Raw genomic sequence first — 17,550 nt, 5'->3', positions numbered from 1 at the left:
GTGTAGTTAACTGAAATGACAGACTCAAAATAAATAAAAAATAACACAAGTCCAGTAACTTTCAGTTCCTAAGAACAGGAATTTCGAAAGAAAAAAAATAACGGAAATTATTTTAGCAAAGGCCTGTAATATCACAAATTTTCAGGGGGGTGGGGGGCGGGCGGTGAGGTGGCAGGGTCAGTTAAATACTATACCCACTGTATTATTTGCCTTGGTTTTCTGACATCACCCAATCTTTGATATTTGCACATTAAATTATCCATCCATCCATTTTCTTAGCGGGACTGCTGGAGCCTATCCCAGCTGTCAACGGGGAGGAGCCAGGGGACAGCCTGAACTGGTTGCTAGCCAATCGCAGGGCACATAGAGACAAACAACTGCACTCACAATCACACCTAGGGGCAATTTAGAATGTCCAATTAATGTTGCATGTTTCTCTGGTGTGGGAGGAAACCAGAGTGCCCTGAGGAAACCCACAGAGGCATGGGGAAAACATGGAAACTCCACACAGGGATGGCTGGGATTGAACTCTGGTCCAAAGAACTGTGTAGCCAATGCTTTCCAGCTGTGCCACCGATGGATCCTTGCCCGGACGCGGGTCAACGAGGCCTTCCTCTGGACCCAGCTCTGAAGGTGAGGCTCGAAGGCGAGAGCATGTTTGCAGAGAAGAACCCCAAACTCGTGTGAGGTTGAGAAGTTGTGATTTGATAGGTCTCGCCTCCACATGCGGCTTAGGCTCTGGTACCAGTCTTCTGGAGAGGGTTTGGACTCTTTTCCACTCTAGAGTTGCCCAAGTTGACTGGCGCCAAGCAGGTATGGGTATACTTATTGCCCCCCGGCTCAGCACCTGTACGTTTTTGTTCACTCTAGTGGACGAGGGGGTAGCCTCCCTCCTCCCTCAGGTGGGGAGACAAGTCCTGCCAATACACCAAACAACGGGTCACATTTCCCACTATTTTTGGGTCCTTAGAGAGGGTTCTGGAGAGGGTTCCCACTTGGGACTCCATTGTTCTTCTGGTGGACTTCAGTGGACAATGACAGTGAGACCTGGAAGAGTGTGATTGGGAAGAACACCCCCCCTACCCCCCCCTCGATCAGAACCCAAATGGTGTTGTGTTACGGGGCTTCTGTTCGCATCACCGATTGTCCATTGTCCATCCTCCATTGTCCGAGCATCATGTTTCGGCATAAAGGTGTCCACGCGTGCACATGGCACAAAGACACCATTGGTCACAGTTTGATGATAGACTTTGTGGTTGTCTCATCTGAGTTGCGACCGCATGTCTTGGACACTCGGTTGAAGAGAAGGATGGAGCTGTCAATTGATCACCACCTGATGGTCAGATGACTCTGACAGTGGGGGAAGATGCCGGTCTGACATGGCATGCCCAAACGTATTGTGAGGGTCTCCTGGGAATGTATGGCAGAATCCCCTCTCAGAAAAAGTTTCAACCCCCACATCCAAATGAATTTCGCTCATGTTCCAGGATATGCAAGAGACATTGAGTCCAAGTGGACCATTTTCAGGGCCCCCATTGCTGAGGTGGCAAACCGAAATTGTGGCCGTAAGGTGGTTGTGGCTGGCGTGGCACCAATTCCCCAAATTTTTGGTGGACACCAATGGCGAGAGATTCTGTCTGGAGGAGTCCTTTCTGGTATTTTTGGCCCGTGGGACTCATGAGGTACCGAATGGGTACCAGCTGGCCAAGCGGAATGCAGCTTTGGTGGTCGCTGAAGCCAAACCCAGGCATGGAACAGTTCGGTGAGGCCATGGAGAAAGACTTCCAGATGGCTTTGAGTAAATTCTGGTAAATCATCCGGCATCTCAGGAGATGGAAATACTGCACCATCAACACTGTGCATAGTGAGGATTGGGCACTGCTGACCATGACTCGGCATTGTGAGTCGGCGTGGAGAAGACTTCGAAGACCTCATCAATTCCACCGACACGCCTTCCAATGAGAATGCAGAGTCTGGGTTTTCTGAGGCAACCTCTCCTATCTCTGGGGTTGAGATCACAGAGGTCATTAAAAAGCTCCTTGGGGTGGAAGAGATTCGCCTGGAGTTCCTAAAAACTCTGGATGTTGTGAGTCTGTCCTGGTTTTCACGCCTCTGCAATATCTTTTGGACATCAGGTACAGTGCCTCGGGAATGGCAGACTGGCGTGGTGGTACCCCTTTTTAAGAAGGCGGACTGAAGGGTGTGTCCAACTACAGGACGATAATATTCCTCAGCTTTCCTGGTAAGGTCTATTCAGGGCTGCTGGAGAGGAGGTTGTGACATGAAGTCAAATATCACAGGAGGAGCAATGTGGTTTTCGTTCTGGCCATGGAATAGTGGACCAGCGCTACACCCCCAACAGAGTCCTTGAGGATGCACAGGAGTTTGCCCAACCAGTCTACATGTGTTTTGTGGACTTGAAGGCCTTTGACCATGTTCCTTACGAAATCCTGTGGGGGGTGCTTCAGGAGTGTGGGGTACTGCACCCCCTGATACACGGTGTTGTAGCACTTTATGACCAGTGTCAGAGTTTGGTCCACATTGCCATCAATAAGTTGGACTTGTTTTAGGTTCAGTTTTCTGAACAAATCTGTTGGTGCATCCGAGCCGATGTTGGGGTCAAATTTAGTGACCTCAGTATTGCATCCCTACTTTTTGAAGATGATGTAGTTCTATTGACTTCATCAAACTGTGATCTCCAACCTTCACTGAAGTGGTTCATGTGAAGCAGCTGGGATGAGAATCAGTACCTCTAAATTGTAGATCATGACCCTTAGTCCGAAACAGGTGGCATCCCTCTCCAAGTCGGGGATGAGATCCTGCCCAAGTTGGAAGGATTCAAATATGTTGGGGTCTTGTTTGTGAGTAATGAAGAATGTAGCTGATCGACAAGCGGATTGGTGCAGCGTCTGCAGTGATATGGACTTTGTTTCGGTCTGTTGGGGTAAAGAGGGAGCAAAGGTGAAAGGAAAAGCTCTCAATTTACCTTTCGATCTATGTTCCTACCCTTAGATATGGTAACGAGCTGTGGGTCTGAACAAAAAGAATAAGATTCCGTATACAAGAGGCTGAAATGAGTTTCCTCCGCAGGCTCTCCCTCCCAAGATAGGGTGAGAAGATCGGTCATCCGGTAGGGGCTCAGAGTAGAGCTGCTGCTCTTCTGCATTGAGAGGAGCCAGATGATGTGGTTGGGGCTTCTGATGCCTCCCGATTGACTCCTGGTGAGGTTTTCTGGGCCAGGTGGTCAACCTCAGACATGTTGGAGAGAGTACGTATCTTGGCCTGGGAACGCCTCTGGATCCCACTGGAAGAGCTGGATGAAGCAGCTGGGGAAAGGGGAATCTAGGCATCCTTGCTAAAGCTGCTGGCACCACGACCTGACCTCGGATAAACTGTAGAAAATGGATGGATGGACGGACCAATTTTTTTTTCAAAATGAGCTATTGTCTGGTGTCTCAGATTTTTCGTACAATAGTTTCCATTTTCAATAACATTCCAGATCTTGAAATATATTAAATCAGATTTCAGACTTTTCCATTCTTTCCATACTTGCGTAGGATCCATGGGGATTGTACAATGTACCTTAGTGTGTCCCCCCCATTGTTCTCGTCCATATTTTGAATTGGCATTTTCAGCTTTTGCAGAACTAGCATAGGAAATTCACTCCAAGGCTGCTCTCTACACTCAAACGTTGAGAAATTCACAGAATTGTTGGAGTGTGCATTTCATTTCTTCAGAGCGATGGCCAACACGCTCGTTGTAAATTCATTGAAAGTGGAGCGTGCCCTGCTTCTCTGAACAATGCACTCATATTACCCTCAATCCAACATAAAGTACGACAGTTTTAATTTACTTTTAAATTCTGAGAGTTTTTACCCTTTTACAGTCCATCCATCCATCCATCCATCCATCCATCTTCTACCACACTGGGTCAGGTTGCAGAGGCAGTACTATAAGCAGACTTCCCTTTCCCCAGCTACTTCATCCAGCTCTTCCAAAGGGATCCAAGGTGTTCACAGGCTGGCCAAGAGACAGTCTCCAGCGTGTTCCGGGTCATCCCTGGGGTCTCTTTCCAGTGGACATGCCCAGAACACCTCACCGAGAAGGCGTCCGGGAAGCATTCGGATCAGTTACCCCAGTCACCTCATCAGGCTCCTGTCATTGTGTAGGAGCAGCGGCTCAACATTGAGGCCCTCCTGAGCTTCTCACACTATCTCTCAAGGAGAGCCCAGACACCCTGCGGAGGAAACTCATTTCAGCTGCTTGTATCTGGGATCTCGTTCTCTTGGTTATGACCCACAGATCGTAACCATAGTTGAGAGTTGGAACGTAGATTGACTGGTAAAATGAGAGCTTCGCCTTTTGACTTAGCTCCCTCTTTACAGTACAGACCGATATAAAGTCCGCATCAGTGCAGACACTTGTCCCCGACCTGGCGAGGGAATGCCACCCTTTTCTGACTGATGACCATGGTCTCGGATTTGGAGGTGCTGATTCTCATCCTAGCATCTTCACACTTGGTTGCGAACCGCTCCAGTGAGCGTTGGAGATCACGGGTTGATGAACCCAACAGAGTTACATCATCTGCAAAGAGCAGAGATGCAATGCTGAGGCCACCAAACCAGACACCCCCAACGGCTCGGGTGCACATAGAGATTCTGTCCATCTTCTTCTTCTTTTCCTTTCCCATTTGCTTTCCCATTAGGGGTCGCCACAGCATGTCATATTTTTCCATCTTAGCCTTTCTCCTGCATCTTCCTCTGTAACACCAACTGCCCTCATGTCTTCCCTCACAATATCCATCAACCTTTTCTTTAGTCTTCCTGTCACTCTTTTGCCTGGCAGCTCCATCCTCAGCACCCTTCTTCCCAATATACTCACTCTCTCACCTCTGGACATGTCCATACCATCGAAGTCTGCTCTCTCGAACCTTGTCTCCAAAACATCCAACTTTAGCTGTCCCTCCAATGAGCTCATTTCTAATCCTGTCCATCCTGCTCACTCCAAGCAAGAACCTCAACATCTTCATTTCTGCCACTTCCAGCTCTGCTTCCTGTTGCGTCTTCAGTGCCAGCGTCTCTAATCCGTACATCATGGCCGGTCTCACCACTGTTTTATAAATGTTTCCTTTCATCCAAGCAGAGACTCTTCTGTTACAAAACACAACCAGACACCTTCCGCCAGCTGTTCCAACTTTCTTGGACCCGTTTCTTCACTTCCTTACCACACTCACCATTGCTCTGGATTGTCGTCCACCCTTGCTATCTCTTCAATGCTCTGACTGATGGAAAGAGGTTGTTCCCCAAAATCTCACACTACATGGCCGCAGTCATTCTCTCCTTAATAGAGTGCAGTCATCCATTCCCATGTGCAGAAAAACACCCCCAAAGCATGATGCTACCACCCCCATGCTTCACAGTAGGGATGGTGTTCTTGGGATAGAACTCATCATTCGTCTTCCTCCAAACACTGTTAGTGGAATTATGACCATAAAGTTCCATTTTGGTTTCATCTGGCCACAAAACCTTCTCCCATGACTCCTCTTTATCATCCAAATGGTCATTGGCAAACTTAAGACGGGGCTTGACGTGCTGGTTTAAGCAGGGGAACCTTCTGTGCTATGCATGATCTCAAACCATGACGTCTTAGTGTATTACCAACAGTCACCTTGGAAACGGTGGTCCCAGCTCTTTTCAGGTCATTGACCAAGTCCTGTCGTGGATGTCTTGGGCTGATTCCTCACCTTTCTACGGATCATTGAGACCCCACGAGGTGATATCTTGCATGGGGCTCCACTCTGATTGAGATTGACCATCATGTTTAGCTTCTTCCCTTTTCTAACGATTGCTCCAACAGTGGACCTTTTTTCACCAAGCTGCTTGGCAATTTCTCTATAGCCCTTTCCAGTCATGTGGAGTTGTACAATTTTGTCTCTGGTGTCATAGGACAGCCCTTTGGTCTTGCCCATGTTACAAGTTTGAGTCTTACTGATTGTATGGGCTGGACAGGTGGCTTAATGCAGCTAACGACCTCACACAGATGCATCTGATTCAGGATAATACATGGATTGGAGGTGGACTTTTACAGGCGGACTAATCAGGTCTTTGAGGGCCAGAATTTTAGCTGATGGACAGGTGTTCAAATACTTATCTGTCCCTCAAAGTTCCTTTCCTGGATCCCGTACTTACCCATCACTTCTTCATCGTCCCTTTTTCCTTTACCAACATGTCCATTACAATCTCCACCAATCACAACTGTCTTTCAACACCAATAACCGTTATCACATTATACATAACACCCTCAATTTCAATTTTCAGCCTCATCACTTGATCTGATACTCTTTTCACCTCCAAGACATTCTTAGCCAGCTCTTCCTTTAAAATAACCCCTACTCCATTTCTCTTCCCATCTAGTCCGTGGTAGAATAATTTAAACCCTGCTCTTCAACTTCTTGCCTTACTACCTGTCTACCTGCTATCTTGGATGCATAATACATCAACCTTTCTCCTAATCATCTTGTCAACCAAATCCTGAGCTTTTCCTGTCATAGTCCCCACATTCAAAGTCTCTACACTCAATTGTAGGCTCTGAATTCCTTTTCTTCTTCTGACGATGAATCCGGTTTCCTCCTCTTCTTTGTCTTCGACCCACAGTAGCTGAATTTCCACCGACGCCCTGTAGGTTAGCGGTGCTGGGGGCGGGCGTTGTTAACCTGAGCCACGGCCGATCCGGTTTGGGATTCTTTAGATCAAAGCTCATATTTGTTGGGCACAGTTTTTATGCCGGATGCCCTTCCTGATGCAAGCCTCTGCATTTATCCAGTCTTGGGACCAGCCTACAGATTGCACTAGCTTGTTCCCCCATAGAGATTCTGTCCATAAAAGTTATAATTAAAATTGGTGACAAAAGGTAGCCTGGCAGAGTCCAACTCTCACCGGAAATGAGTCCGACTAATTACCGGCAATGCAGACCAAACTTTAACACCGGTGGTACAGGGACTGAACACCCCATATCAAGGGGTTTGGTACCCTTTTGCGACCTCAACAAAGATATATGTAACGATCATCACCCAAATTCACGACTATCTAGTACAGCGGTCGGCAACCTTTGACACCGAAAGAGCCATTTTAACCCGGTTTCCACGGAAAAGAAAACACTGGGAGCCGCACATCTAAAATGAAGAAAAAAAAAAACTTCTACTACTTTACCGCAGCATGTTTCTCCATTGGCTTTGCCGGGCTTGAAAGTCGCTCAAAATAGACGGCGTTTCAGCGGGTATACCCGCTTCCGCAGTGTGACGTCTATTTTGAGCGACGAAAAAATAATATCAAATAATTTAATTAATATTTTAATATTTCAAGATCACAATCTTCAAATTTAGAACTAAAATAATATAAAAACTAACACAAATAAAACGCACTTCAATTAAATACAAAAAAATTTTTTTAGTAATTTATTTTCCCAAGCCAATCAGAGCCGCATTATAAGGATGAAAGAGCCGCATGAGGCTCCGGAGCCGCGGGTTGCCGACTGCTGATCTAGTACATTGTGATGCAGAATTTGAAAATTTTGTAAATTTTTTTTCAGGTACTTTGAATGCAACATGACTTGCACGTTCAAGAAACAAAAGAAAATCTGTCCATGAATGATGCCTTCACTTACAAGTCAAATCAAATTTAGACATCACATGAAACCTAAAATGTAGTTTTGTAACAACCCATTTTACGAACAGTCCAACCACAACCATCCCCAACATGTCGTGTATCTCGTGTAACTCCCATATCCAGTCCACAAATTTGGATACAACTTCCCACTTCATACTGTTGTGCAGGATTTGATGGGGCCCATAATTTTCCAAAAAGTACGTGCCTTGATTTAAAAAATAAACTCATGTTCATGTGTTTCGTCTTAATTTGAATTATCTGTACATTTTGAACTCAGGCACTCTTTTAAAATCTATTGTGAATAATAAATCAAATTAACTTTGTGTTTGGATTCTTTCTCAAAGAAAAATCAACTTTTTACACTTTTTGTTTTATTTGCCAAGTTTAATTATCTAGTTTACTCATCCATTCATTCATTCTCTCTCCCGCGTATCCTGAATGGCCACATTTGGATGTTTTGGATCCTAACTCACCTGGCTATGAGTGAGAGGCAGGGCAGACCCTGAACTGTTTGCCAGTTCATCACAAGGCACATGTACTGTAAAAATAAGCAACCATTCACATTCACACCATTGAGCAATTTGGAGTCTTCAATGAATCTACCTTGTTTTTGGAATGTGGGAGGAAACCAGAGTACATTTTCATTATTTTAACAATTATTCAACAAAAAAATTTAACTAATAAAAATGCCAAGTAAGTTAGTGAATCTGAGAAGCTACTGGCCACAGGAGCCGATGAACATAAATGTGAGGGTCAAGACCTGCATTTATTTTTTTTTTGTTTTAAGTATATTTTCCGACTGTTCACTTTGGTTGTTTTTGTATTTGAGTTATAATGTCTAGAGTAAAAATAATACACAGAATACCTCCTTGCAGTGTATTAATGCTCAAAAGGTGAAGTGCTGGATTGCACAAATTTCAGTCACACTTTTTAGGACTATTATGTGTATAATATTTGCCGAGCATGACATGAGCCTGCTTCTATACTGTATGCTACTTCCCAATGTCATTTAATTCACTAGCTTTTATTTATCTCCACAGTTTTTTGGACCTTACACAAACAACACATTATTTGAAACAGACGACAGATACCGTCTTCTGGGCTTTCAGATCGAAGACCTGGGTTGCTGTAGAGTTATTCGACATCCTTTGTGGGGAGCACATGCCATTGTGGGACTAATATTTACCAATGCACCACCCAGCAGCCGTATCATAGAGAATGTTCAGGGCTTTTAAACAGAAGCCCAGAGGCTTGCTTGCAATCCAAATGTTCTTTGGTATGAATATATTTCCAGTCTACATGTTGGCAGGAATAATTACTGGAATGCTTGCGACATATTGAAAAATGCAAGAGGTTTACCTACTACTGTTTGACAATAAAATCTCAAACAAAAAGAGTCTTTTCTCTTACTTTTGTCTTGTCATATTTAAGATCATTTTATTCCAAGTAAATGTTGTACTCATTGAAACACACACAGTGCACCATAGTGTGGTGCTCAGCAATAAATACATTGCACATACTCGATTGGTTCAAATACAAAAAATGGGAAGTAAAATTAAGAGTGAAATCTTTTCTTTTCGGCTTATCCCATCAGGGGTTGCCAGTGTGTGTCATTCTTTTCTATGTAAGCCTATCTCCTGCATCCACTTGTTACATCAACTTCCCTCATGTTTTCCAACATGATAACCATTGACCTTTTTGCTCTTTCTCGAGCTCACTTACCTGGCAACACCATCCTCATCATCCTTTTACCTCCTCTGGACGTATCCAAATCATAGAAATAAGCTCTAAGTTTGTCTCCAAAACATTGAACCTTGGCTGTCCCTCTGATGTACTCATTTCTAATTTTACACAATCTGGTAACTCCTAAACCAAACGTCAACATCTTCAGTCCCATCACCTCCAGCGCTGCTTCCTGTCATCTCTTCAGTGTCACTGTCTGAAATCCCTACATCATGGTTGGCTTCACCAATGTCTTTTAAATTTTGGCCTTCATCAGAGTAGAGACACTTCTGTCACATCACACACGTGACTTCTTCCGTCATCTGTTCCAACCTACTTGGACCAGTTTCTTCACTTCCTTACAACACTCACCATTGCTCTGGACTGTTGACCCCAAGTATTTAAAGTCATCTACCCTGGCTATCTCTTCTACCTTAAGACCCCTTCTTCGTGGTCTTTCAATCATGCACACACAGTATACTGTATAGTTTTACTTTGGCTAATTTCCAAGTTGATGCCTATCTGTGTGGCCGCCTCGGTATGGTGCTCCCTCGTACTATTATTTTTTGCAAACCATCAGGGAGTGTACCTGGATTTTTTTTTCTTTTCCACTGAGTTTTTTCCCCAAGTTATTCACGGGAGCAGTGCCTGTGGTTCTTGCCGCATGGAAGCATAGGCGATGTCACAGAGGGAAGCATGTGGTGAACTAAGTGAGGTTTCGCAGGAGAGGACACAGATTGGCAATCACCTTCTTCTTTTTCTTCTCCTTTTCCATTCGGCGTGTCCCGTTAGAGGTCGCCACAGCGTGTCTTTTTCCACGTAAGCCTATCTCTTGCATCTTCCTCTCTAACACCGCTGCCCTCATGTTTTCTCTCACACCAGTCATCAACCGTCTCTTTGGTCTTCTTCTCGCTCTTTTGCCTGGCATCTCAATCCTCAGCACCATTCTAACAATATACCCACTCTCTCACTTCTGCACATGTCCAAACCATCAAAGTCTGCTCTCTCAAGTCTTGTCACCAAAACATCCAACTTTGGCTGTCCCTCTGTTGAGCTCATCTCTAATTCTATCCAACTCGCTCACACCTGGAGAGAACCTCAACATCGTCATTTCTCCCACCTTCAGCTCCGGTTCCTGTTGTCTCTTTAGTGCCACCGTCGCTAATCTGTACATCATGGCCAGCCTCACCACCACAGAGACTCATCTGACATGTTAGACACTCAACACCTTCTGCCAACTACTGTTCCAACCTGCTTGTACCCATTTCTTCACTTCCTTACCACACTATCCATTCATCCATCCATCCATCCATCCATCCATTTTCTACTGCTTCTCTGGGCCGGTTCGTGGGGGAAGTAGCTTCAGCAGGGATACCCAGACTTTCCTTTCCCCAGCCACTTCTTTCAGCTCTTCTGGAGGGATCCCGAGGCTCTCCCAGGCCAGCTGAGAGACATAGTCTCTCCAGCGTGTCGTGGGTCGTCCCTGAGGTCTCTTTCTGGTGGGACATGCCCGGAACACGTTACCAGGGAAGCATACGCAGGGGCATCCGGATCAGATGCCCCAGCCACCTCATCTGGCTCTCAATGCGGAGGAGCACAGGATCGACACTGAGCCCCTCCCGGATGACCAAGCTTCTTACCCCATCTTAAAGGGAGAGCCCAAACACCCTGCGAAGGAAACTCATTTCGCCCGCTTGTATCCGGGATCTTGTTCATGACCATAGGTGAGAGTTGGAACATAGATTGTTATGCGTGTGTATTTTTATTCTTTGTCTTTATTTTCCTTTTATGCTTTTAAGTTATTATGATGCAGATCTTTTGTGATGCGGAATTCTGGACTGTCCGAGGAGTGCCTATATAAGGACGAGAAGGACCATCAATGGAGCTTCTTACCACCGCTGCTTTGGACAAGTACACAAATACACGCCACACTGCATTCTGCCTTTCGTCCTTGGACATTTCTGGAACATTTGTTGACTTGGAATAACATGGAAACAACATTTGCCTTGTTGTTCAACTATTCGTAGCTTGGCTCGACTACTTGGTCTTTGAACTTCTATTTTGTGTTAGTTATTTTCTCGTTTTTGTGTTGTATTGTTGTCTGTGTTATTAAATTGTCTTAAATGCAATACAACTGCTTCATCACATTTTCCTGGTTTGAGCGAGGGGATTTTTGTCTAAATTCACACGTAACACGGTCGACTGGTAAATTGAGAGCTTCGCCTTTCGATTCCCTCTTTACCACAACAGACCGATAAAAAGTTCGCATCACTGCAGACGCTGCATCGATCTGCCTGCCGATCTCCCGCTCCACTCTTCCCTCACTCGTGAAAAAGACCCTGAGATACTTGAATTCCTCCACTTGAGGGAGGATCTCATCCCCGACTCAGAGGGGCTTGCTACACCCTTTCGACTGAGGACCATGGTCTCAGATTTGGAAGTGCTTATTCTCATTCTATTCGCTTCACACTCGGCTGAGACCCGCTCCAGTGAGGGCTGGAGATCACGGCTTGATGAAGCCAACAGAATCACATCATATGCAATGAGCAGAGATGCAATGCTGAGGCCACCAAACTGGACACACTCTATGCCTCGGCTGTGCCTAGAGGTTATATCCATAAAACTTATGAACAAAATTGGTCACAAAGGCGCAGGGTTTGCGCAGTCCAACCCTCACCAGAAACGAGCCTGACTTACTGCCGGCGATGCGGACCAAATTCTGACTCTGGTCCTACGGGGCCCAAACAGACTGTATAAAGGGGTTCAATACCCCATACTACCGAAGCCCACCCCATCTCCCCCAGAATCCCGAGGGACACGGTCGAGTGCCTTCTCCAAGTCCACCAAACACATGTAGACTGCATGGGCAAACTCCCATGCACCCCCGAGCATCCTGCCGAGGGTGTAGAGCTGGTGTACTGTTCCACGGCTAAGACGAAAACCACATTGCTCCTCCTGAATCTGATATTCGACTTCCTGGCGGACCCTCCTTTCCAGTACCCCTGAAAAGACCTTACCAGGGAGGCCAAAGAGTATGATCCCCCTATAGTTGGAACACACCCTCTGGTCCCCCTTCTTAAAAATGGGGACCACCACCCCAGTCTGCCAATCCAGAGGCACTGTCCCCGATGTCCACACGATGTTACAGAGGCGTGTTATCCAGGATAGCAACATCCAGAGCGTTTAGGAACTCCAGGCGAATCTCATCCACCACCGGGACCCTGCCACCAACGAGCTTTTTAACCACCTCGGTGACCTCAACACCAGAGAGACCCCGCCTCAGAGAACCCAGACTCAGCTTCCTCATGGGAAGGCATGTTGATGCAATTGAGGAGGTCTTCGAAGTATTCTTCCCACCGACTCACAACATCCCGAGTTGAGCTCAGCAGTGCCCCATCCCCACTATACACAGTGTTGACAGTGCACTGCTTCCCCCTCCTGAGATGCCGGACGGTGGACCACAATTTCACAAAATCACAAAATCATTCTCCATGGCCTCACTGAAGTCCTTCCACGCCTGGGTTTTTGACTCAGTGACCACCGAAGCTGCATTCCGCTTGGCCAGCCTGCCGCGCGAGTCCTACAGGCCAAAAATGCCCGATAGGACTCGTTCTTCAGTTTGAGAGCTGGAACTACTTCATCCAAGAACACCTCGACAGCCTGGGGACCCAAACAAGCATCCTGTTTGTGGACTTCAGGTCTGCATTTAACACTATTATCCCCAAACTTATCTCCAAGCTTTCCAGCTCAGCTTCTCACCAGCCATGTGCCAGTGTATGTATAACTTCCTAACGGGCAGGACACAGCAGTTGAGGCTGGAGGATACCACCTCATCCACATGGACCATAAGCACCGAGACGCCCCAAGGTTGTCCTCTCCACACTGCTCTTTTCCCTACACAAATGACCGCACCTCAGCGCACCTGGCTTTTAAACTGATTGTAATGCACAACTGCAGAGGGTGCCCATTCTAGAAACAAAAATGCACTGTCTTGAAGTGTATGTGGAAGTAAATGGACAGTCGGGAAATGAAATCACTCTACCAATGTCTCAAGATGCTGAGCAGGTGTGTGATAAGCAGCCACTTTGCTCAACAACAAAGACAGATATGGAGTATGATACAATTACGGATCATTCAGCAGCTCTCCCTGGAATTTACTGGGAGCAAAGCGCAAAGACAGGGAAAGACATCTAAAAGGGAGGACACATCACCAGTAGATTGGCTAGCTTGCGTGTCCAGCTCCCTCAACCCCAAGTGAGCGGCCATGAACAGTCACTACGGTGAAGAGCAGGGAGAAAGGTGAGTCAATGCCAAAGCATTGACATGAAACTTACAAATAGATTTGAGTCACTTTTACAAGACTCTGGCCTAGATTGTTTATCCTCCACCACCACTCAACGGTATGAATTTAAATCATCCATCCATCCATTTTCTGAGCCGCCTATCCTCACAAGAGTCATGGTAGACAACCTCTATATTAGGAAAAGGTACATAAATGAGTCTACTGCCCTAAGGGTCAGTTCTTGGAACCCTCCTGTTCAGCCTGTATTTGCGACCCTCGGTTCAAATTCTTCAAAGCTTTCCAAGTCGAATCCAGAGGAAATGTATTTTATTTGTCTATAATAAAAATTTGCTAGAATTTAATTTAAAAAATATTTTAAAAATTCTCAACACAACAGAAATGAAATAAATTAGCGCCAGAGTCCGTCTCAAGATTTTGTTCGAAATGTCGCTTAGACTCGGCAAGTTCCGGAACTCCCCGGAATGTGACGTCATCCCAGGGCAACATTTAGCCAGAGAGTGAAAAAGCTAGCAAAGATGGTGATCGAGGATGTGTGTTTTATACGGCTGTTCTGCATCAAACGCTGACAGAGTCAGCTTACATGAATGGCCGAAAGATGAACAGATAGGCAGGTTATGGACCAGGTTTGTGAAGACAAAGCGGGCGCATTGGACTGTTATGTGTGTGTGTATTTTTATTTTTTATTTTCCTTTCATACTTTTATGTTACTATGATGCGGTTCTTTTGTGATGTGGAATTCTGGAATGTTCCGAGAGGTGCCTATATAAGAAGACTGAGAAGGACAGTCAACAGAGCTTCTTACCACCACTCTTGGGACAAGTAGACAAGTACACCCCACACTGCATTCTTCCTTTCATTCCTGGACATTTGTGGATATTTGTTGACTTGGAATATTATTTGCTGGAAAGAACATTTCCTAGTTGTTCAACTCTGGTGACTATTCAAAGCTTGGCTCAACTACTCGGTCTTTGAACTTCTATTCTGTGTTGGTTGTTTTATTATTTTTGTGTTGTGTTCTCGTGTGTGCGATTAAACTGTCTTGAACGCAATACAACTGCTTTGTCATATTTTGCTGGTTTGAGCTTGGGGATTTTAGTCTAAATTCACACGTAACAGGACTTAAAAATCAAAGTGAACAGTAATATGTTCCAAGCATTTCACAGCAGACTGCTTTGAAAACCCGGTACAGCGTTCACTTGGCTTCGAAGCAAGTAAGTACATACGTGTTCAATTGTTTAGTATCTACCTCATTTTAAATAAGTACAATAGTGATACAGATATACATGTCATCTATTATCTGTATCCATGTGATGTTTAGGAGGTGTCGAAATTTGGACACTGTATAAAGTTAGTGTACTGTTGACGCTGAGGTCTTCCTGAAATTCGACTACGGCAGTGTGTGCTCTCAAGTGTTAGGTGCATTATTTAAAATACGGGCTAAATGCATGTAACTATAAACGTGATCTTGGAACTCAGAACGATACCGAAGGTTTAGATTTTTGTTTTACGCTGACTCAGTCGCTAGTACAACAACAACAAATAACTCACTGTTGTGTGGAAGCAGCATCAGACGTTCAAACATGTTTGAATTTGATTATTTTGTCAACAAGAATTTCTTGAGGCCCCTGTGGTCTTGAGGTCTGTGTTTTGGGTCCGAAGTTTCACGTCAGCTTCTCAGGTCTCCCCGAATCCTGTCCTTGTGTTACATTCGTCAATTCCGGTTCGAACACATATGGTTGAATTACACCTGCATGGGATGTTTTTCGAACATGGGAAGAATAAGAAAATTCCTCCTCTTCAGTTCCTATCTCTTCTACATAGCATTCCATAAAAATTTAATCGGCAATCAAAGTGTAAGAAAGCAGAACGCAAATAGAGGAAAAACAACTCTAAATCTCAGACAGTGTCTTTGTAATTTTAATCAAGAGTTAGTCAGGTGTTTATTAGCTAATTGCAGGAATAAATGCACAAGAAACAGGGTCAAGAAGTCGTCTTTCTGATCAGGAAGACATGAGGCTGACCAGTAACAGTCTCCAACAATGCTCTGAACCAGCTTCTTGCGTACTCTTTCTTTATTTCGAAAACACACAAGGTCAAAATGGAAGGGTGGGCAAGCAAGTTAACAAAGGCACATTCTTTGATAACGATGTGTGTGTGTTGACGAACTTGTCCTTGTCCACTTCTTGGAAGCAGGTTGGAACAGGTGTCGACTGGTGCACCTCTGTGGGGGCTGCACATCCTGTGTAAAAAATCTTTGAAGCAAGGATAATCTTTGGCTTTGTAGAAAATCCATAATAAATATATTAACAATAATTGAAACATTTTCATCCCGTTTATTATGTGTATTTCTTTTGGATTGTCCCATTAGGGGTCACCACAGAGTGTCATCTCAGATGAACGCTCATATTTTTGTTTGGCACAGTTTTTACACCGGATGTCCTTCCTGACACAACACCTCTGCATTTATCTGGGGAGAGAGTTGGAGCCTATCCCAGCTAAATTCGGGCAAAAGGCAGACTACTCAGTCGCTGGGCAGATATCAACACCATCACTGAGTGGGAATCGATTCCATGTTATCTGCACCAAAGGCAGGCGTGTGTACCACTACACCATCAGTGATTCCTCCCATTTATTATGTATTTGCACAAATTCTTATATCATCTAGCAACTCTCACGATTTTCAGTTCTAGAAACATTTTTATGAAACCAAGTACACGCACACTCGGAAAAATTTTTTTTTACTCGTAATCTGGATCTGGAAACTACTGACCTTCCGTGTTAAACAAGTGAGGCAAGTTTAATGGAAAATCATCATAGACATTCTTCATCATTAAATGATACATCTCCGCCATCTGTTCTTTATGGGTAAGATAGCAGTGTTAATAAGTTTAGTACGCATACAAGGAATACAACAACATCCACACAAGGTCAAAATTGCTGCAAAAAGAGCGACTGATACCAAATTTGAGGACAACTGGGCTTTGTATCTTCCAAAGGCATTCATCCAGGTCTCTCACACACGGAGGTATCAATACCGGAATGAGCCGTTAAGGGTTTGAAGCCCCTGGGTGGCATGACTCTCATCCATAGCTGTGTGTTGGGCTTTACTGTGCAGCATTGTTCACCAAACATAGCACAGAATTCTCTTCTCAGCCAATGTGTCAAAAGTGACTCTGCCTTGGAATGCCATAAATGAGCAAATAACTGTTCACGCACAGTTTCAAACCCTCTCTGTGTCCAATTGCCCAATTTTTGCACGTTGTAATGAATGTAGTTGATTGTGTCTAAGTTTTTGTTGATTGTTTCATCACCAACAACCTGAGGACTCAAATCCTGCTGCCAGTTCATCAGCCAATTAAACTCACTTGGAACATCAGTGGTGTTGATATATGTTCAAACACTTTTGTCATTCCCATTCCATTGCTCTTTCGTCTATTCCAGTGTTTGAGTAAAACTGCATAAATAGTAGATGTTAATTCATAAACAGACATAGGATGAACAGACAAATGGCAATAATCACGTTATGGAAACACAGTAACATGTTACATTTTCTTTGTTGTCCATTTATAAAAAAGACTTACCTCTGCACCACCATCAGATGTGTCTATGTGACAATAGCTTAAATGAATTATCAATCCCAAGAATGGTTTTACACATAAATTCTGATTTTCTAATGTGTTTCCGGTTCCAATTTAGTTTGATGCACATCATGAGAATGTTTTTTTTGTTTTTCAAAAGACGTTAATGGATACACATGGTCTGGGACTCAAGCAAACAGCACAATTATTTTTGAAGAAGGTTTTGCTACTTGTTTTAGCATCAATCTATCCATTCTCCTAGCTGCCCATCCTCACAAGGGCC

At 44.7% G+C, this 17,550-nt stretch overlaps 1 protein-coding gene across 4 annotated transcripts in view; it reads left to right on the top strand.

Moving 5' to 3' along the window:
* Nucleotides 1-9,060, top strand: part of LOC133512217 (cobalamin trafficking protein CblD-like) — a 66,059-nt gene extending 56,999 nt beyond the window's left edge. For 3 of the 4 annotated variants that reach the window (XM_061841629.1, XM_061841627.1, XM_061841625.1), the window contains one exon: nt 8,705-9,060. In XM_061841629.1, coding sequence (XP_061697613.1) covers nt 8,705-8,899 — 195 coding nt within the window. In that variant the 3' untranslated portion in view covers nt 8,900-9,060. Of the gene's footprint in view, nt 1-279; nt 427-8,704 lie in introns of those variants that run through there. The other variant, XM_061841628.1, reaches the window with a different exon arrangement.
* The last annotated feature ends 8,490 nt before the right edge of the window (nt 9,061-17,550 follow it).

This window comes from Syngnathoides biaculeatus, chromosome 14, assembly GCF_019802595.1.
Source record: "Syngnathoides biaculeatus isolate LvHL_M chromosome 14, ASM1980259v1, whole genome shotgun sequence".
In the NCBI taxonomy this organism is placed as follows: Eukaryota; Metazoa; Chordata; class Actinopteri; order Syngnathiformes; family Syngnathidae; genus Syngnathoides; species Syngnathoides biaculeatus.
Note: the sequence above shows the minus strand (reverse complement) of the source record. Positions and strands in the feature narration are given on the sequence as shown.